General features: G+C 40.1%; 1 protein-coding gene across 9 annotated transcripts in view; it reads right to left on the bottom strand.

The window, feature by feature from the left end:
* Nucleotides 18,522–22,445, bottom strand: part of IL1R1 (interleukin 1 receptor type 1) — a 93,867-nt gene continuing 89,943 nt past the window's right edge. For all 9 annotated transcript variants that reach the window (XM_013967459.2, XM_013967460.2, XM_005686295.3 and 6 more), the window contains 2 exons: nucleotides 21,404–21,571; nucleotides 18,522–20,667 (listed from right to left, as the gene is read on the bottom strand). In XM_013967459.2, the coding sequence (XP_013822913.2) occupies nucleotides 20,249–20,667; nucleotides 21,404–21,571 (587 nt within the window). In that variant the 3' untranslated portion in view covers nucleotides 18,522–20,248. The remainder of the gene's footprint in view (nucleotides 20,668–21,403; nucleotides 21,572–22,445) is intronic.

Here is a 22,445-nt window from a genome sequence, read left to right as displayed (position 1 = left end):
TTGTGTGTTTTGGAGATTAGTCCCTAGTCCGTCCCACTGTTTGCAAATATTTCCTTCCATCCCACGTGCTGTCTTGCTGTTTATGGTACCTTGCTGGGCAAAAGCTCATGAGTCACATTTGTTTTTTCTTATATAGCTTTCTCTCTTTCTTTGTGGCTGTATTGGGTCTTCTGGCTGAGCGGGCTCTCTCTGGTTGCAGTGCCTGGGCTTCCCATTGCAGCGGCTCCTCTTGTTGCAGAGCCCAGGCTCCAGGGCTCGAGCGTGCCGCGAGTCCTGGTTTCCGGGCTCTGGGGCACAGGCTCAGTAGTCGGGGCACAGGGGCTTTGTTGCTCTGCCCCACGTGGCATCTTCCTGAGCCAGGGACTGAACCTGTGTCCGCTGCATTGGTAGGTGGCTTCTTTACCACTGAACCACCAGGGAAACCCTGTTTCTTTCTGTTGTTTTGGGAAACTGGCCTAAGTGATCTTTGGATTTAAGTCCTTAAGTATTTTGAGTTCATTGTTGTATATGGTGTGACAGAGTGTTCTAATTTCATTGATTTTCATGTGGTGGTCCAACATTCCTAACACTACTTGCAGAGGAGACTGTCTTTCCCCTGTTGTATATTCACGTTTCCTTTGTGCAAAATTGACTGTAGGTGTGGGGCTTTGCTGCTGAACTCTTGTTTCTGTTCCATTGATCCACAAGTCTGTTTTTGTGCCAGTACCACATTGTCTTGAGGGCTGTTGCTCTGTAGTATTGCCTGAAGTCTGGAAAGCGTTATGCTTCCTTCTTTATTTTTTGTCCTATAGATTTCTTTGGCAATACTGGGTCATTTATGGTTCCTTATAAATTTCATTATTACTGGTTCTAGCTCTATAAAAACATGTCCATGGGTATTTTGATAGAGATTGCATTAAATATGTAGTTTTCATGGAGTAGTATGGTTATTTTAACAATTTAATGGTTCCAATAAAAAAAAGCATGTGATATTCTTCCATTTGTTTGAAATTTTTTCAAATCCCTTTATTAATATTTTGTAATTTTGTAATACTCAGGATACAAGTATTACACTTTTGTCAGGTTCATTTGCACTATTTTATTTAATATTTTGCTAACATTTTATTTCAATTTTATTAAAATTTCTTTATTGTGGTACAGTGTAGATAACATAATATTTGCCATCTTAATTATTTAAGATTTGTATGAAAATAAAATAGCATTAATTTACAATTCTGTGCTTCTTTCACTTGTGAAGCCTAAAGATTTATTTTTATATATATATATATATATATATATAAAATTTTCTTTTTTCAAATAATAAGCTTGAAAGTGAAGTCACTCAGTCGTGTCCGACTCTTTGTGACTTTAGACCATGGACTGCAGCCCACCAAGCTTCTCCATCCATGGGGTTTTGCAGGCAAGAATACTGGAGTGGGTTGCCATTTCCTTCTCCAGGGGATCTTTCCTACCCAGGGATCAAACCTATGTCTCCCACATTGCAGGCAGATGCTTTACCCTCTGAGCCACCAGGGAAGCTTGACATTTGTATATCTTAGGCTCATTTTCTCTTGGCTTGGGAGACTGGCTTAAAGAGTTCGATTTCTTTCAGAGATTGTTTCACCTACTTTTTTCTCTAGGAGTCCATGGCATGATGTCTCTTATTTAAGACTTCAAGCCATTTTGAATTCATTTTTGCTGAATGGTGTGCATATGGGTTCTAATCTCAGTAATTGGCCTGTGGCAGTATGATTTGCCCAACAGCACTCGGAGGAAACTGTCATTTTCCCTTTGCATTGGGTTGGTCAAAAGGTTTCTTCAGAGTTTTCCTTAATATCTTATAGAAAAATCCGAATGAAATTTGTGGCCAATCCAATATATTCTTGCTTCCACTGTGGAAGATGAATTGACCGTAGGTGAGTGGGTTTGTGCCTGGGGTCTCTGTTCTTTTTCATTGTCCCCTCCCTCGGTCTGTTTTTGTTCCAGAACTCGCTTGTTTTGAATACTTGCTTGGTAGTCTTCTGTGCGTTCTGGGAGGTTTATGCCTCCTGCTTTCCTCTTGGTCCTCAGGATTGCTTTGGCAATTTTGGGTCATGCATGGTTTTGTCTCAATTTAGGACTATTTGTTCTAGTTCTGTGAAAAAAGTCATGAGTAATTTGATAGGGATTGCATTAAATCTGTAGATGGCTGTGGGTAGTATGACCATCTTGAAAATATTACTGCTATCAATCCCAAAGTGTGGGAGATCTTTCCATTTCTTTGAATCATCTCAATTTTCTTTTTTAATCTTTTATGTTCTCAGCATAAAGGCTTTTGCCTCCCTAGGTTTAGTTCAGTTCAGTCACTCAGTCATGTCCAGCTCTTTGTGACTCCTTGGACTGCAGCACTCCAGGCCTCCCTGTCCATCACCAACTCCCAGAGTTCACTCAAACTCATCTCCACTGAGTCGGTGATGCCATCCAACCATCTCATCCTCTGTCTTCCCCCCTTCTCCTCCCGCGTTCAATCTTACCAAGCACCAGAGTCTTTTCAAATGAGTCAGTTTTTCACAACAGGTGGCCAAAGTATTGGAGTTTCAGCTTCAGCATCAGTCCTTCCAGTGAATATTCAGGACTGATTTCCTTTAGGATGGACTGGTTAGATCTCCTTGCAGTTCAAGGGACTCTCAAGAGTCTTCTCCAACACCACTGTTCAAAAGCATCAATTCTTTGGCACTCAGCTTTCTTTATAGTCCAGCTCCCACAACCATACATGACTACTGGAAAAACCATAGCTTTGACTAGATGAACTTTTGTTGGCAAAGTAATGTCTCTGCTTTTTAATATGCTGTCTAGGTTGATCATAACTTTTTTCCAAGGAGCAAACTTCTTTTAATTTCATGGCTGCAGTCACCATCTGCAGTGATCTTGGAGCCCCCAAAAATAAAGTCTGTCACTGTTTCCATTGTTTCCCCATCTATTTCCCATGAAGTGATGGGACCAGATGCCATGATCTTAGTTTTCTGAATGTGGAGCTTTAAGCCAACTTTTTAACTCTCCTCTTTCACTTTCATCAAGAGGCTCTTAAGTTCTTCTTCGCTTTCTGCCATAAGGATGGTGTCATCTGTGTATCTGAGGTTATTGGTATTTCTCTTGTCAATCTTGATTCTAGCTTGTGGTTCATCCAGCCCAGCATTTCTCATGATGTACTCTGCATAGAAGTTAAATAAGCAGGGTGACAATATACAGCCTTGATGATTCCTCACTAATGTATACATTTTGATGCAACTTTTTTTTTGCTTTTTATTGTACTGTACTTTTTCAAATTTCTTTATTGTGATCTAATATGCACAACATAACTTGTATGATCTTAATTTTTACAAGTTTAGCTTTGTTTTAGAGTTGAGTTGATTTACAATGTTGTGTTAGATTAAGTTGTAACAGCACAGTACTTTACATATTCTTTTGTTTGTCCTTTATGAGATTCTTTTCCCATATAGGTTACACAGTATATTTACTGAGTTGCCTATTCTATACATTAGGTATTTGTTGAGCATATATTATGCATATAGTAGTGTGTATATTTTAAACCCAAGTCTTAATTCATGCCTGCCTGCCATCTGCCTCCTTTCTTAAGCTTGAGTTTGTTTTCTCAGTCTCTGAGTCTGTGAGTCTCTTTTGGTTTTGGAAGTAAATTCAGTTAATGTTTAAGAAATTCCTTATTCTTCTCCACTTTGTCTTCTTTTTCTTCACAACCACTCAAACATATCTTATTTGTAGATGATTTAATTAGGAAAATTCTGATTGGCATCCGGTCCCATCACTTCATGGGAAATAGATGGGGAAACAGTGGAAACAGTGTCAGACTTTATTTTTGGGGGTTCCAAAATCACTGCAGATTGTGACTGCAGCCATGAAATTAAAAGACGCTTACTCCGTGGAAGAAAAGTTATGACCAACCTAGATAGCATATTCAAAAACAGAGACATTACTTTGCCAACATAAGTCCATCTAGTCAAGGCTATGGTTTTTCCTGTGGTCATGTGTGGATGTGAGAGTTGGACTGTGAAGAAGGCTGAGCACAGAAGAATTGATGCTTTCGAACTGTGGTGTTGGAGAAGACTCTTGAGAGTCCCTTGGACTGCAAGGAGATCCAGCCAGTCCATTCTGAAGGAGATTAGCCCTGGAATTTCTTTGGAAGGAATGATGCTAAAGCTGAAACTCCAGTACTTTGGCCACCTCATGCAAAGAGTTGACTCATTGGAAAAGACTCTGATGCTGGGAGGGATTGGGGACAGGAGGAGAAGGGGACGACTGAGGATGAGATGGCTGGATGGCATCACTGACTCGATGGACGTGAGTCTGAGTGGACTCCGGGAGTTGGTGATGGACAGGGAGGCCTGGCGTGCTGCAATTCATGGGGTCGCAAAGAGTCGGACACAACTGAGCGACTGATCTGAACTGAACTGATTGTTGTGACATCTCAGTTTGATTTTGATTAAAAATCATCAATGTTGATCATCTTTTCTGGTGCTTCCTGTCCATCTGAAGGTCCTCTCCAGAGAATGTCTATGTAGGTCTTCCATCTGGTTTTTTGTTGGGTTGCTAGTGTTTTGATATTAAGGTAAGGGGGCTTTTTGTATATTTTGGAGATCAGTGTTTTGTGGATCACATTGTTTACAATTATTTTCTCCCGTTCTCTATTATTGATTTCCTTTTTGTTGTGCAAAAAGCCATTGATTTGATTAGGTCCAGTTTGTTTATTTTTCTACTGCCTTGGGAGCCTGATGTAAGAAAACAGTGGGAAAACTTCTGACAGAGTATGTTTCCATTCATTTTCCTCTATGAGTTTGGGGCGTGATGTCTCCTATTTAAGTCCGCTAGCCATCCTCAGTTCCTCTTTTTGGTAGGTGTGTGAGTGGATTCTGATTTATGTGATGTTTGTGCCTGTCCAACTTCCTCATCGCTGGTTGTGGTGGAGACTTTTCCCCATTGTGTATTCTTGTTCCGCCATCAAAGATCAGCTGACCGTGGATGAGTGGGTTTGCGCCTGGAGTCTGTGTTCTGTGCCATTGCCCCGCAGGCCTGTCTCTGTGCCAGGACCTCCTTGTTTTGAGTACTGTAGCTCTGCAGTGCCCTGCGGAGTCTGGGAGGGTTCTGCCTCCTGCTTTGTTCTTGGTCCTCAGGAATGCTTTGGCAATTCTGCGTCAGGAATGGTTCCAAGTAAATTTTAGGAACAGTGGTTCTAGTTTTGTGAAAATGTCACAGGGGATTTATTAGTGATGGCATTAAATCTATAGATTGTTTTGGGCAGTATGGCTGTTCTTAAAAATTACTGTCATCAATGTAAAAGCCTGAGTTATTTTTCCATTTCTTTGAGTCGTCTTCGTCGTCTTCAATTTTATTTTTATTGTTTTATGGTTCTCAGCATGTAAGTGTTTGACCCCCTTAGTCAGATTAATTCCTCAGTACTGTATTCATATTGATGGGACTTTTTTGTTTTTTATTGTATTTACTTTTTAAATTTCTATATTGTGATATAGTATTCATAACAATTTTATGATCTTAATTTTTATGAATTTTTACTTTATATTGGGATCAAGTTATTTACACGTGCTGTGTTAGATTCAGTTGTAACAGCCCAGTAATTTTCTTATATCTATCCTTTTTTCAGATTCTTTTCCCATAGAGGCCATACAGTATATTTAGTTGTTTATTCTTCCATACATTCAGTACTAGTCGAATATGTATTGTATATTTTGTATTGTGTATATGTTAATTTCAAGCTCCTAATTTATCCCTGCTGACTACCAGTTCCCTTCTTAAGCATAAGTTTGTTTTCTTAGTCTCTGTGTTTGTTAAATCTCTTTTTGTTTTGTAAATAAGATCATTTAATTTTTAAGGAGCCTCCTTACTATTCTCTATACTGCTGCACCAATTTACATTCCCACCAGAAAGGTAGGAGAGTTTCTTTTTCTCCACACCCTGTCCAATATTTTTATTAGTAGACATTTTAATTCTGGAAATTCTGATCATAGAAGTGATGCTTCATTGTGGTTTTCATTTGCATTTTGTTAAGCATTATTGATGTTGATTCAATAACACAAATCATCATTCCTGTGATTTTTGGCCACCTGTAGGTCTACTCTGGAGAAATGTCTATGTAGATCTTCTGGCTGGTGACTTTCTAATTGCATTGCTAGAGTTTTGATACTGATGTAAACAAACTGTTCTATAATTTCCAGATCAGTGTCTTGTGGCTCACATCATTTGCAATTATTTTGTCCCATCTAGTGGGTTGTCTTTTCCTTTTGTTTATGGTTCCTTTTCTGTGCAAAATAATATTAGCTTGATTAGGTCCCATTTTTATATCTTTGGTTCATTTTCTATTGCCTTGGGAGACTAACCCTAAGGCAAGAACTGTGCAATTTCTGAGAATCTTTGCCTACGTTTTTCTTTAGGAGTTTATGGTGTGATGTCTCTTATTTGAATCTTTAAGCCATATTGAATTAGCTTTTGTTGAATGATGTGCATGTGGGTTTTAATTTCAGTGATTGGGACGCAACTCTATAATTTTCCCAACACTGCTTGCTGAGATTGCCTTCTTCTGCTTGTACTGGGTTGGACAAAAGGTTCCTTCAAGTTTTTCCATAGCATTGTACAGAAAGAGCCAAGTGAAATTTTTGGCCAGCCCCATGTATTCTTGATTCCACTGTGGAATATTAACTGACCTTAGGTGTATGGATTTGTGCCTGGGGTCTCTCTCCTTGTCCATTGTCCCATAGGTCTGTTTTGTGCCAGGACCCCCTTGTTTTGAGTTCTGTAGCTCTGTAGTGATGGGTCAAGTCTGGGAGGGTTCTGCCTCCTGCTTTGTTTTTGGTCCTCAGGATGGTTAGGGAATTGTGTGTTGTGTATGCGTCCACGTAAACTTAAGGGTCAGGTTCTAGCTCTGTGAAAAATGTCACAAGAATTTGACAGAGATTGCATGTAATCTATCAATTGCTTTGGGTAGTATGACCATTTAAAAATATTACTGCTCTCAATCCAAAAGCATGTGAAATCTTTCCATTTATTTGGTCATCTTCCATTTCATTTGTAGTATTTTATGGTTCTCAGCATATAAATCTTTGACCTCTTTAGTCAATGGCACCCCACTCCAGTACTCTTGCCTGGAAAATCCCATGGACGGAAGAGCCTGGTAGGCTACAGTCCATGGCGTCGCTGAGGGTCAGACACAACTGAGCGACTTCACTTTCACTTTTCACTTTCATGCATTGGAGAAGGAAATGGCAACCCACTCCAGTGTTCTTGCCTGGAGAATCCCAGGGATGGGGGAGCGTGGTGGGCTGCCATCTATGGGTCGCACAGAGTCGGACATGACTGAAGCGACTTAGCAGCAGCAGCAGCAGTCCAGTTAACTCCTCAGTACTATATTCATTCTGATGGGACATTTTTGTTTTTACTATACTGTACTTTTTAAAATTTCCATATTGTGGATAAATATGCATAACATTACCTTTATGATCTTAATTTTTACAAACTCTTATTTCGTGTTGGAAAAGTGTTGATATACAATGCTGTTAGATTCAGTTTTAATGCATATAATTTACTTATATCTATCATTTTTCAGATTCTTCTCCATAAGTCTGTCTAGGATATTTGTGCTCCCTGTTTTACACATTAGTTATTTGTTGAATATGCATTGGGTATAAGTAATGTGTGTATGTTAATCTCAACTCCTATTTTAACCTGCCCATCACTAGTTTCCCTTCTTAAGCATAAGTCTGTTTTCTCTAAGTCTGTAAGTCTCTTTTTGTTTTGTAAATAAGATCATTTAATTTTTAAGGAACCTCCTTACCATTCTCCACAGTAGTGGTACCACTTATATTCACACCCAAGAGTGCAGGCATGTGCCTTTTTCTCCCACCCTGTCCAGCATTTCTTATTAGTAGACATTTTAATTATGGAAATTCTGATCATTGTGGTAATACCTCATTGTGGTTTTCATTTGCATTTTGTTAACAAATTATCGATGTTGAGCATCTCTTCCTGCGCTGTTCGGTCATCTGTAGGTAGGTCTACTCTGAAGAAATATCTATGCAGATCTTCTGCCCATTTTTTGATTGGGTTGCTGGGGCTGTGACACTGAAGTGAGTGAGTCGTTAGTACATTTCTGAGATCAGTGTCTTGTGGATCACAACATTTGCCCTACTTCCTCCCATCCCGTGGGTTGTCTTATTTTGTATATGGTTTCCTTGGCTGTGCCAATGGTCATAAACTCGATTAGGTCCTGTGTGTGTATCTGTGGCTCATTTTCTATCATCTTGGGAGACTTACCTTAGAAAAAAAAAACAGTATGATTTCTGTCAGAGAACACTTTGCCTAATTTTTCTCTAAGAGTTCATGATGTGGTGTTTCTTAAGTCTTCAAGTCATTCTGGGTTACTTTTTGCCTAATGGTGTGCATGTGGGTTCTAATTGCAGTGATCGGCACGTGGCTCTGACTTTCCCAGGACCCCTTGCCGTGAGACTGTCTTCTTACCCTTGCACTGTTGTTATTTGGTCACTCAGTTATGTCTGACTCTTTGTGACCCTGTAGCCCACAAGGCTCCTCTGTCCATGGGATTCCCCAGGCAGGAATACTAGAGTGGGTTGCTCTTGCCTTCTCTGGGGAATCTTCCCAACCTGGGGAATCAAACCCAGGTCTCCTCCATTGGCAGGCAGATTCTTTACCACTGAGTCACCTTGGAAGCCCTCCTCTTTCATTGGGCTGGCCAAAAGTTTCTTTAAAAGTTTTTTCATAACATCTACAGAAAAATCTGAATGCAATTTGTGGCCAACCCAATATATTCTTGCTTCCATTGTGGAAGATAAATTGACCATAGTGTGTGGGTTTGATCCTAGGGTCTCTGTTCTTTTCCATTGTCCCATAGATCTGTTTCTGTGCCAGGACCTCCTTGTTTTGAACACTGTAACTCTGTAGTGTTGCGTGGAGTCTGGGAGGGTTATGCTTCCTGCTTTGTTCTTGGTCCTCAGGATTGCTTTGGCAATTCTGCATCATATATGATTCTGAGTAAATGTTAGGATCTTGGGTTCTACTTCTGTGAAAAATGTCTTAGGGAATTTGACATGGATTGCATTCAATCTGTAGACTGCTTCAGGTAGTATGGCCATTTAAAACTACTACTGCTATCAATCCAAAATAGAATTTTTAAGTATTTTACTTAATACTTTGCTACCATTTTATTTCATTTCAGCTTTATTCATATTTGTATTATGGTATAATATGCATAACATAACATTTTACCTTCTTAATTAAGATTTGTATTCATGATAAAGTAGCGTTGAATTACAATGTTGCGCTTTCACTTGTAGAGCCTATTGATTTATTTATACATATATATATATATATTATTTTTCTTTTTTCAAATATGACATAGAGAGTAAAGTTCCCAGTGGTGGTTGTTGATGATATATTTTTAATTTTGTAAAGAGTGATGTATCTAAATTATACCAAAACTCCTAAATCACACCTACCCCTCTCTTTTGCCTTTGGTATCTGTAAGTCTCTTTACTTGCTCTGTGAGTCTGTGTGTCTGTCTCTCTTTTCAAGTACGTTCACTGAATTTTTAAGGACCTCCTTACTCTTCTCCACAGTGGCAGAGTACCCCTTTCTGTTCTCAACAACAGTGCCACACAACACAACAGCAGTGCCACAGTCCTCCACCCTCAGAGCAACGTTTCTTATCTGCAGACATTTTAATTATGGCAATCCTGATCATTGTGGCACCTCACTGTGGCTTTAATTTGCATTCCATTAATGATAAATGATGCTGAGCATCTATTCTGTGCTTTTCGGCCATCTGGATGTCTTCTCTGGGGAAGTGTGTATGTAGGTATCTGCCTGTTTTTTGATTGGCTTGTTAATGTTTTTGTTGCTGAGCTGAATGAGCTGTTTCTGCATTTGGGAGATCAGTCTTGATCTCAAAGTTTGAAACTAATTTTTTCCCGTTGGATGGGTTGGGTTTTTTTTTTTTTTTTCATTTTTAAAATGGGTTTCCTTTGTTGTGCTAATGATCACAACTTTGATTAGGTCCCATTTTTTTGTTTTTCATTCATTTTCTATTGCCTTGGGAGACAAAAATATAATGGTACCATTTGTGAGAGAACGTTTTGCTTACCTTCTTCTCTGGGACTTTATGGAGTGATGTCTATTATTAACTCCTGAACCTGGTGGGCTGCCGTCCATGGGGTCGCTAAGAGTCGGACACGACTAAGCGACTTCACTTTCACTTTTCACTTTCATACATTGGAGAGGGAAATGGCAACCCACTCCAGTGCTCTAGCCTGGAGAATCCCAGGGACAGGGGAGCCTGGTGGGCTGCCATCTATGGGGTCGCACAGAGTCGGACACGACTGAAGCAACTTAGCAGCAGCAGCAGCAGCAAGCTTTTTTGAGTTCCTATTTGTTGAATGTTGTGCACGTGGGTTCTAATTTCAGTGATTATTTATATGTGGCTACTAGGATGGCTACGCTTCCTGCTGTGTCCTTGGTACTCAGGATTGCTTTGGCAATTCTGGGTCATGTATAGTTCCAAGTAAAATTTAGAATCATTGGTTCTAGCTCTGTGAAATATCACAAGGAGTATGATAGGGATAGCCCTAAATCTGTAGATTGTTTTGGGTCATATGGGCATTTTAAAAATATTACTGGTATCAGACCAAAAGCATGGGATATCTTTTCATTTCTATGAGTCATCTTCAACTTTATTTTTAGTGTTTTATGCTTCTTAGCATGCAGCCATGAAATTGAAAGATGCTTGCTCCTTGGAAGAAAAGCTATGACCCAACCTAGACAGCATATTAAAAAGCAGAGACATTACCAATGAAGGTCCATCTAGTTAAAGCTATTTTTTCCCAATAGTCAGGTGTGGATGTGAAAGTTGGACCATAAAGAAAGCTGAGCACTGAAGAACTGATGCTTTTGAACTGTGGTGTTGGAGAAGACTCTTGAGAGTCCCTTGGACTGCAAGGAGATCAAACCAGTCCATCCTAAAGGAGATCAACCCTGAATATTCATTGGAAGGACTGATGCTGAAGCTCCAATACTTTGGCCACCTGATACAAAGAACTGACTCATTGGAAAAGACTCGTGCTGGGAAAGATTGAAGGCAGGAGGAGAAGCGGATGACAGAGGGTGAGATGATTGGATGGCATCACCAACTTGATGGACATGTGTTTGAGCAAACTCTGGAAGTTGGTGATGGACAGGGAAGCCTGGCGTGCTGTACTTCTTGGGGTCACAAAGAGTCAGACATGACAGAGTGACTAAACCGAATGACTGACTAAAGTAAATTCGTTTAGTTTTTAAAGAACTTCCTTACTCTTCTCTGTAATGGTGGTACCACTTTTATATTTCCAGCAACAGTGTAGGAGAGGTGTTTTTTTTTTTTTCTTCACACCAATTCAAACATTTCTTATTTGTAGATGTTTTAGTCATGGAAATTTTGAATGTTATTATGATACCTCCATTTGGTTTGATTTGCATTTTGTTAAAAATTATCAATGTTAAGCATCTTTTTCTATGCTTCCTGACCATCTGAAGGTCCTTTTTGGAGAGATATCTGTGTAGATCTTCTGTCTGGCTTTTTGTATAGTTGCTAGTGTTTTGATATTGAGGTGAGTGAGCTTTTTGTATATTTTGAAACTGATATCTTGTGGATCATATTGTTTGCAACAACTATTTTCTCCCATTCTCTCTTACTTTTTTATTGTTCAAAAGCCTTTAATTTGACTAAGTCTCTTTTTATTTTTGTTTTACCTTGGGAGCTAGAAGTGAGAAAACAATGGGATGATTTCTGCCAGTGTGGTTTCCCTTTGTTTTTCTCTAGGAGTTTGTGGTGTGGTGTCTTCCTGTTTAAGTCCTCTAGCCATTTTGACTTCCTTCTTTTTTGGGGGGGGGTGGTAGCTGTGTGGGTGTCTTCTAATTTCAGTGATTATCTGTGGCTCTTCAGCTTCCCCACCTCCACTTGGTATAGAGACTGTCTTTTCCCCGTTGTATATTCTTACTTCCTCCGTCAAAGATTGACCGTAGGTCCGTGGGTTTGTGCCTGGGGTTTCCATTCTTTCCCATTGCCCCATAGGTCTGTTTCTCGGCCAGGACCCCCTTGTTTTGAATATGTAGCTCTACAGAGTTGTGTGGAGTCAGGGAGGGTTATGCCTCCTGCTTTGTTCCTGGTCCTCAGAATTGCTTTGGCTGTTTGGGGGTTACTTATGGTTCCCTATAAATTTAGAATTACTGGTTCTAATTCTGTGAAAAATATCATGGGTAATTTGACACGGATTCCCTTCAATCTTTATATTGCTTTATGAACTATGGCCTTTGTAAAAATATTAATGCTTTTAATCATAGAGTATGGTATGTTTCCATTTCTTCGGTTTCCTTTATTTTTATTTCATAGATCTCAGTGTAGGTCTTTTACCTACATGTTTGTTTATTTTAAAATATTTTATTTGATGTGACTTTCTCCTACATAATATTTGTTTTAAAATATTTTATTTATTTCCCTATCAGATTTCTGTATTCTTGTAAAATATGCATAACATTTTCCCCTTTTTAAATTTTTTTTGTATTTTGGTGGAGTATTGATATGCTGTGTTATTTTATTTTCAGTTGTACAGCAAAATTATTTCCTTATTCAGATATCTATTCTTTTTCATGTTCTTTTTACACATAAGTTAATAGAGTATTTAGTACAGTGTTATACAGCATGTGCTTATGAATTATCTTTTGTGTATACAATAGTGTATATATATTAATCTTAACTTTTTAAATTATCCTGCCACCTTTCTCAAGTGGTAAAGCTAATTTTTCCTAGTTTGTGAGTCTGTGAGTGTGTTTCTTGTTTTAACAATAAAGTTTAACATAATTTTTAACAATACAGTTTAACACTATGGAGTCTCCATAGTGTTGTCCATATTAGCTTTTTCCAATTACATTCCCCATGACAGTGTTGGAGGGATTTTTTTTTTTTTCTCCCCAGGGTTTGTTGTTTGTAGATAATTTAATTATGGAAACTTTTATCAGTGAGAGGTGACACTTCATTGTAGTTATGACCTCCGTTTCTCTAATAATTATCTCCACTAAACATGTTTTCATGTACTCTTTGGCTGTCTCTGTCTCTTTAGCAATGTCTGTTTAGATCTTCTGCCCATTTTTTGATTTCTTGTTTTTGATATTGAAGTGAATGAGAAGTTGATATATTTTGCAGTTTAGTTCAGTCGCTCAGTCGTGTCTAACTCTTTGCAACCCCACGGACTGCAGCACGCCATGCTTCCCTGTCCATCACCAACTCCCGGAGCCTGCTCAAACTCATCTCCATCGAGTCAGTGATGCCATCCAACCATCTTACCCTCTGTTGTTCCCTTCTCTTTTCTTCAATCTTTCCCAACATCCGGGTCTTTTCCAATTAATCAGTTCTTTGTATCAGATGGCCAAAGTATTGGAGCTTCAGTATCAGTCCTTCCAGTGAATGTTCAGGGCTGATTTCCTTTAGGATTGACTGGTTTGATCTTCTAGATGTTCAAAGGACTCTCAAGAGTCTTCTCCAACACCACAGTTCAAAAGCATCAATTCTTTGGTGCTCAGCTTTCTTTATAGTCCAACTCTCACATCCATACATGACTACTGGAAAAAACCATAGCTTTGACTAGACAGACCTTTGCTGGCAAAGAAATGTCTCTGTTTTTTAATGTGCTGCCTAGGTCAGTCATAGCTTTTATTCCAAGGAGCAATTGTCTTTTAATTTCATGGCTGCAGAATTTCATATTTTGCAGATTAATTGCTTTTTGGTCACATCATTTTCAAATATTAATATCTTCTCTCAATCTTTAACTTTTCATTTTTTTATGCTTTGCTGTGCAAAATTTCATAAGCTTGGTCTTATTTATTTTTGCTTTTTTTTTTCTATTGCCTGAGAGACTGAACTAAGAAAACAATGGTATTAGTACAATTTATGTTAGAGAATATCCTGCCTATATTTTCCTCTAGAAGTTTTTATTGTACTTGGTCATACGTAGTTTTTCAATACATTTTGTGTTTACTTATTTTTAGGGTAAAGAATGTTCTCATTTCATTTTTTTGCATGTAGTTGTCCCCATACTCTTGCTTGGAAAATCCCATGGACAGTGGAGCCTGGTAGGCTGCAGTCCATGGTGTCGCTGGGAGTCAGACACGACTGAGCAACTACACTTTCACTTTTCACTTTCATGCATTGGAGAAGGAAATGGCAACCCACTCCAGTGTTCTTGCCTGGAGAATCCCAGGGACGGGGGAGCCTGGTAGGCTGCCACCTATGGGGTCGCACAGAGTCGGACACGACTGAAGCGACTTAGCAGCAGCAGCAGTCCCAGCACAACTTATTGAAGAGACTTCATTTTCTCCATTGTTCATTCTTGCCTCCTTTGAGTAGATTTAATAACCGTTGTTTCATGCATTAATTTCCTGACTTTCTGTTCCACTCCACTGATCTCTAATTCTGTTTTGTGCCAGTACCATATACTGTTTTGATTAACTTTATAGTGTAGTCTGAAATCACAGAGCTTGATTCCTTCAGCTCTACAGTTTTTTCTTCAAGATTGCTTTAGCTATTTATGTTCTTTTAGGTACCTGTACAAATTTTAAAGTTTTTTGTCCTTGATCTGCAAAAAAAAAGAAAAAGAAAAAGCCTTGGTGATTTGATAAAGATTGCATTGAGTCCTTTGACTGCCTTGGCTAATGTAGTCATTTTGACAGCTTTTATTCTTCCTATCCAATAACATGATTTACCTTTCCATGAGGAGGGCATGGCAACCGACTCCAGTATTCTTGCCTGGAGAATCCTCAGGGATAGAGGAACCTGATGGGCTACAGTCCATGGGGTCTCAAAGAGTCGGACAAGACTGAGCGACTAAACACAACTATTTGTATCATCTTCTGTTTATTTGCATGTTTTAGTTTTTGTAGTACATGTCTTTTGCCTTGTTAGGTATGCTGTTCCTAAGCATTTTATTCTTTTTGATGTGATGCTAAATGGGATTATTTCCTTACTTTCTATTTCTGATCTTTCAGTGTTAGTGTGTAGAAATAGAACACATTTTCTCTGTTTTGTTTTGTCTTCTTCAACTATAAAAAATTCATTAATGAGCTCTAGTAGTTTTCTGGTAGCATCGTTAAGATTTTCTATACATAGTATCATGTCATATGAAAACTGAGATTTTTGCTGCCTCTTTTCCAGTTTGGATTCCTTTTATTTCATTTTCTTCTGCTTGCCATGACTAGGGCTTCCAAAAGTTTGTTGAAAGGAAGTGGAGAGAATGGGCATCCTTGTCTTGTTCCTGACCTTGGAAGAAATGCTTTCGGCTTTTCATCATTGAGAATGACGTTTGCTGTGGGTTTGTCATATATGGCCTTTATTATGTTGAGGTAGGTTTCCTCTGTGCTCACTCTCTGGACAGTTTTTATCAAAAATAGAAGTTGAGTTTGTAAAAAACTTCTACATCTATGAGATTATCTATTTTTTTTATTCTGCAGTTTGTTAATGTGGTGTATCACTGGTTGATTTGCAGATATTAAAAAATCCTCACATTCCTGTGATAAACGCCACTAAATCATGGTGGCTGATCCTTTTAATGTTCTGTTGGATTCATTTTGCTTGTATTTTGTTGACGATGTTCCTCTCTACATTCGTTAGTGATATTGCCTGTAATTTTGTGGTATAGGCCTGTAATTTTCTTTTTGTTTGGTACCCATGTCTTGTTTTGGTATCTGGGTGATGGTGACCTCACAGAATGTGTTTGAATGCGTTCTTCCTCTGCAATATTTTGGAAAAGTTTCAGGATAGGGGGCTTCCCAGGTGGTGCTAAAGAATCCACCTGCCAATGCAGGAGCTGAGAGAGACATATGGGTTTGATCCCTGGGTCAGGGAGATCCCCTGGAGGAGGAAATGGCAACCCACTCCAGTATTCTTACCTGGAGAATTCCATGAACAGAGGCCACAGTGCATGGGATTGCAAAAGAGTCAGACACAACTGAGCGTGCACACACACATTTGGTAGAACTCACCTTCCTCCTCTGTTCTCCTGTAATTGGATGACTTTGTTTTATGTTACGTTGACTTCCTTTTTATCTGCTGTAGATTTGGGGGTTTTGGTTTACTTGTGGTTTTTATATAGCAGTCTATATATATAAGATTTTTTAAGTTGCCGGCCTCTCAATTTTAAATGCGTTTCCACTATCCTGCATTTGTGATTTCCTCTTCTCAGGATTGCTAGCTTTGAGACTGTGTGTGGTGTGGGTGATTTTCTACCTTTACTGTTTATTTGTCTTGACCTATGAGCTTTCCCCTTTCCTGTCTTATTTCTAGTTGTGCTTTTTCTGTTCCTCCTACAGAAATGCCTTTAGCGTTTGTTGTAAAGCTGGTCTGGTGGTGCTGAATCCTTTTAGCTTTTGCTTCTCTGTAAAGCTTTTGATTTCTCCTTCAAGTCAGGAGAGCCTGACTGGGTTGAGTATTCTTGGTTGTAGGTTTTTCCCTTTTATTACTTTAAACATGGGCTTCCCAGGTAGCTCAGTGGTAACGAATCTGCTAGCCGAAGCAGGAGACAAGGGTTCCATCCCTGGGTTGGGAAGATCCCCTGGAGGAGGAAATGGCAACCCACTGCAGTAGTCTTGCTGGGAAAATCCCGTGGACAGATGAACCTGGTGGGCTACAGTCCACGGGGTCACAAAGAGCTGGACATGACTGAGTGTGCGTGCACTGCCCTGCACACTTTAAATACATCATGTCACTTTCTTCTTGGCATGAAAGGTCAAAACAACCTTGTGCTATGCACGAGTTTCAAAACTGTGACAGTGCAGAAACTTATACTCAGGTCTCTTTCCAACTAGGTAGCACCACTAGTAAGAAATAATTCCAGAGACCAAAAAAAAAAAAAAAAAGGCTATTCTGAGTAACGTTTATCTGGTAAAGAAAAGAATATAAATTTTCATGGGGAAAAAAAAAAAAGATAATTGCTCTTAGCACTGATTGTTTTATTCTGTTTGCTAAAATTATATTAACTGGTAAAAAAAAAAAAACAAACAAAATATGGTGAAATCGCTCTGAATCCTTCCACTGAGATGGTCTATTTGGGCAAATTTTCTGGATAGCTGACTCCCCAATTTTCCTAAGTTCTTGTATTTTTAATTTTTGTTGAAAAATCCCTCAGGAATGTGTTAAAGTAATCCCCTTCTTTCTTTAGAGCACTAAACATCCTATAAAGTTTGGGGCTGGCAGAGGGTCATAGGGACACAGTCATTGGCCGTGAGCGACTCAGAAACCCCTGGGGTGGGGGGTGGGCCAGGCTTTGGTCTCCAGACGTCTCGGCTCCGCCTGACTGCCCTCTACTCTCTCATTCCTTTTACGTTGCTCACCAATTGTATGTTTTATCCACTCTATTTGCAGATTTCACTATGACTGGAGAAACCAAGTTTATTCGCAGAATTACTAGAGACAACACTACCATTCCCTGAGGACAGGCCATCTGCTTGACCCTGTGGACTTTAAGGTGACCCGCCACCTCTGCCCTTCTCCTCGGGTGCTCACAGCACCATCTGCTTGTTACCAGCTACAGGGTAAGAGGAAAGATGCACTGGCCAGCTGTGAAAGGCGCCCCGATCCTTAGAGCTTGTGAACATTAGAGCTCGCATTTGGATATGAAATCTATTGATTTTGTTAGGCTCCTGGATCAAAGGAGAAAAATAAATAAAAACTTTTTGTGAGATGTAAGTCTAAGAGGAATGGATAAAAAAACAATATGGTACATATATACAATGGAATAGTACTCAGCCATTAAAAAGAACAAAATAATGTCATTTGTAGTAACATGGATGGACTTAGAGATTTTCATACTGTGTGAAGTAAGTCAGGCAGAGAAAGACAAATATGTTATGACATACCTTATATGTGGAACCTAAAAAGAAATGATACAAATGAACTTAATTACAGAACAGAAACAGACTCAGACTTACAAACTTATGGTGGGGGAAGTTAAGGAGTTTGGGATGGACAGGTACACACTTCTATATTTAAAATTGATAACCAACAAGGACCTACTATATAGCACAGGGGACTCTGCTCAATGTCATATCAGCCTGGAGGGGAGGGGAGTTTGGGGGAAAATGGATACATGTGTATGTACGGCTGAGTCCCTTTACTGTCCACCTTAAACTATCACAACATTGTTAATTGGTTATACTCCAATATAGCTTTTTGTAAAAAGCAAAAAAAAAAGATGTAAAAGTCTATACAAATGTTGCCCCTATGAGTTTTGGACTGGTAATACGTGAATAAGACTCATATTTAATCTATTTTAGGAGCAAGCAAACAGATGGAATACAGCTGAGTCTACAGAGGGGAGTCAGCCCTCAGCTAATGACCTCTGACCTCCCCAGGAAGAAGGTTTCCTCACTTTCCACCTGACCTGGGAGCACGCAGGTAAACTCAGGAGAGAGCTGGCAAAGAAACAGACTTGAAGGAGAACAATCAATACCGGGTTTTGACAATTTTATTGGAAAATAAGTACAGTCCATTGATCAATGATACGTGCTGTACATGAATCTGGTGTCTTTCTATATAAAAATATTTGGTGTCTGCTGCAGAATTATACAAACAAGGTTTTTTTAAAAATCATTAACCAGTACAAATATAATTTATCAAAAAACTCATTAAAAAATGGCTCAATACCCTCTTTTACTGCAAATAGAGGCAGAAGGGGGAAAATAAAAATTCTGCTAAGCCAGTTTTAACAACTGGAAATGGAATACTTCACTATACTTGCAAACTTTTCTTAAACACTCACACTGACCAAGAAAAAAATTTCCCATCAGATTATGCAGTAAAATCTAATTAATGGGGAAGGCCTGAAAGGAAAAGGTTAAAGGGAAACTGAACAGAGGTTTTCAAAAAATAAGATAACCCGTGGACATTTTTAAACAGTAAAGCACTACACCAGTCTATGTTATCTGTGCAAATTTCTTCTGAAGGCACTGCCAACAAAGAGACACCCCTGCCTTTTCTGCAGAGAACAGGGCTTGGAGCTGGAGACAGAAGCAAGTTCCCGCAGAGAGAGCCTAAGTACAATCAGATTAAAAGAAACTGAACAAGTGCCTGAGGGCAGTTTCCTGGGGAAAGGGACTTGGAGTAAATTTTGAGTTTTAGTAAAATTTGGGTCAGCTAGAGAAAATGTGAAGAGGATTTCTGGTCAGAGGAGATGGGAAGGAGAGGCAGAGGTGGAGGGAAGCTGGGGACAGGTGTGAAGGTGAATGATCTGGGCGTGTGCAGAGCAGGACTGAGAGGTGTCTGGCTGCATAGGGCGGTGGGGAGATGCTCGTGGGCGGAAGTGGGCTTTCGCTCCTGACCCAGGAGGAGCCCGTGGAGGCGGTCTAGTAAGGGCATTTTAAGATCTGAGCATCGTAGGAAGATGTTTCATCTATAGGCCGTGTGTGTGACAGTGAGAGGAGGTGACTTTGGAAGTGGACCTTCCAGAGAAGTGACGAGTCCAGGAACAGGCAGAAGAATAAGGTGGAACCAAGTGGTCACTGCAGGGGGAAGGCAGTAAGAGATGGGTCCATTCTCTGCTATTCTCTCAAAATTCTCTCTCTCCTGCAGAAAGCTAAGGTTATCTCAAACCCTTAAGAGTCGGGGGAATTCCTTTGCTCAGTTGAAATGACAGTTTTAAAGGTTCCATGAAATGAAATTCCATCTTTGGAAAGTGACTGCCAGCTGTCTGTCGAGAGGTATGGGAAATGCAAGGCAGATGGAGAGTTCTCTAAGAATGCTTCTACGTCCTCTGGGAAGTACAGGTCTCAGTCTGCCTGTAGCAATGCCCAGGAGAACCACTCGAGGGCCTGCTGTCCCCAGACTGGGCCACAGCCCTGCCCTCAGACCCTGGGAGACTTCCTAAATCTGTCTATAGATGGTGAATATTACCTGCATGTTCATTCCCCTGGTTTGCTGCCCAGCGCCTTTTCTCAGCAGTTCAAACATTCAGACAGGGCATCCAGCGCCTGTTAAAGGACTTCCCAAGCCCTCTGCCTGGAGTTGCCCTGGCCACAGAGCAACTGTTGCTACATCCTGCTCCCTTAATCCGGTCCCAGGTGACCTCAGGGATAAGGGACTAAACAGGTATGTAGGATGACTGTGCAAGTCAGTGAGGCCCAGCCTGCAGTGCCCGAAGACAGGAGTCACCGAGGAACTCTTGGCCAAGCTTCTCCACTACCCGAGAGGCACGTGGACCTCCATGGGTCGTTTCTCCTTAGAGTCCAGCAGAGTGGCTGGGGACAGCAGCTGGTGCTTGGATAAACGCCGCTGCCGCTGGACTGGCATGTGGTACCTGACCTTCTTCCAGAATCTCGAGTTCATAGACTGCGACCCCTCTCTAAAGTCCCCTGACCAGCGTATGACCCCCTGCTTCTGCTTAATGAATTTAATGGATTCTGGCATTTTCTCATAGTCTGGAATCTCCTCCAGCTCCAGCAGGACGACTTTAATTCCTTCCTGAATGAGAGCATTGTACATGGCCACCTGCTCTTCAGATGAATTGCCCGGCCAGCTGAATCCTGACGTTTCTGGGACCAAAATGATAATCAGTCTCCTGCTTTTCTTTACATTTTCATTAACAACCTCAACAACGCCTGAAAAACAGGAGACGCAGCACAGTAAGTAAACTTTCAGCCTATAATCCTTCCCTCCAGAACCACGGCCCCTCAAGGTTCTTCCCACCCCACCACCTACTCTTTCTTCTTGCCTTAACATTGAAGGCATTTCTCATTTTACAGAAGAGCTCAAACACTGACCTGCAAAAGGTGAGTATTTCATTTCAGAGTAGGAGTACTTTAAGGATAAATTTTATAAACTTCCTTGCTAAACCACTGGATCTACATCACTCCTATTTTACCATCAGTTGTAAAGTAACTACTAGATCTAACTAGTTAAGTTCTGCAAAACGAAATAAAATTTAGTTAATTGTTGCCCCAATAGAGAATGAGAAAAGTAAACACTTTGCATTTGGTATGAAAACCATCATGTGCCACCACGCTGTTCTTGTTTGGTCTCTCGGTCGTGTCTGACTCTCTTTGACCCTTTGGACTGAAGCCCACCAGGCTCCTCTGTCCGTGGGATTCCCCAGGTAAGAATACTAGAAAGGGTTGCCATCCTCTCCTCCAGGGGATCTTCCTGACCCAGGGATTGAACTCGCATCTCCTGCATTGGCAGGCAGATTCTTTACCGCTGAGCCACCAGGGAAGTCCCACTTAAGAGGCTCTTCAAGTTGTCAAGTATATACACCCAGGCTGCAGTCTTCCAGAGACAGGAAACCCAACTTTAGTAATTAGTTATACAAGACGTCACTTCTTTCTACTGCATACATACTTTCCCCAACGTAGTCATCTCGGCCACAGATGAACAACTTATAGCCACACTGTTTTTCCAAGACCTCAGGCATGACTTTAAACACAAAAATATCTGAGTTACAGGTGGACCCTTCCCCAGGGGTCTTTGGACATAGTATGTACGCATCATATGTCTTTCCATCTGAAACTAAAAGAGAAAATGCAATAGCTTTAGAACAAAAGAAAAAATGAGATTTGGTAAAGTCAATATCACAAACATCATTTCATAGTGAATTACTAATTTTGTGTACAATGGTACGCAGCAACAATACCAAAAAGTATAATGTCTTTTTAAAGTGTTCATCTCTGACAAGTTTCTTTTTATTGTTTCACTGCAAAGTTCTTATATTAGTCAAAGGTCCCCATAAGGAAAGATTCTTCACCTGCCTAGAATGAAACTCTCTCCATTTCCTTGTTCTCATCTTACTCAAATGTCTCAGGCCTGCATTCTATCCACTCTTCCTTTTATGTATCAGTGTTGTTGTTTAGGCACTAAGTTGTGTCTGACTGTTTTCATGACCCCATGGACTGTAGCCCACCAGACTCCTTTGTCCGTGGGATTCTCCAGGCAAGAGCACAGGAGTGGGTTGCCATTTTCTTCTCCAGGGGATCTTCCCAACCCAGGTATTGAACCTGTTTCTCCCGCATTGGCAGGCAGATTCTATACCACTCAGCCACCAGGGAAGCCCATATATTAGTGGAGTAGTAGTTTTTTCTGAGGTTTAAACAAAATAGAAAATGCTTCCCTGGTGCATGAAAACTGAGTCATTTCTTTCATTTTATGGCAGATAATGGGGTGATCTCTGTGCTACCTAGCACAGAGCAAGTCTTCAACCATGGCTTCTGAATAACTGGATTTATAAGCAGATGCTCTAAATGCCAGGCTATCCCACCATTATGAACACCAGAGCAGTAACTTAGAAAATATTAATACTATTCAGTCTATTCAGTTATGAAACTATAATTATGTATAATTACATTATTTTGTATGGACCACATTTCATTTTAAAATTTGAATTAAA

This window comes from Capra hircus, chromosome 11 (genome assembly GCF_001704415.2).
Source record: "Capra hircus breed San Clemente chromosome 11, ASM170441v1, whole genome shotgun sequence".
Classification (NCBI taxonomy): Eukaryota; Metazoa; Chordata; class Mammalia; order Artiodactyla; family Bovidae; genus Capra; species Capra hircus.
Note: the sequence above shows the minus strand (reverse complement) of the source record. Positions and strands in the feature narration are given on the sequence as shown.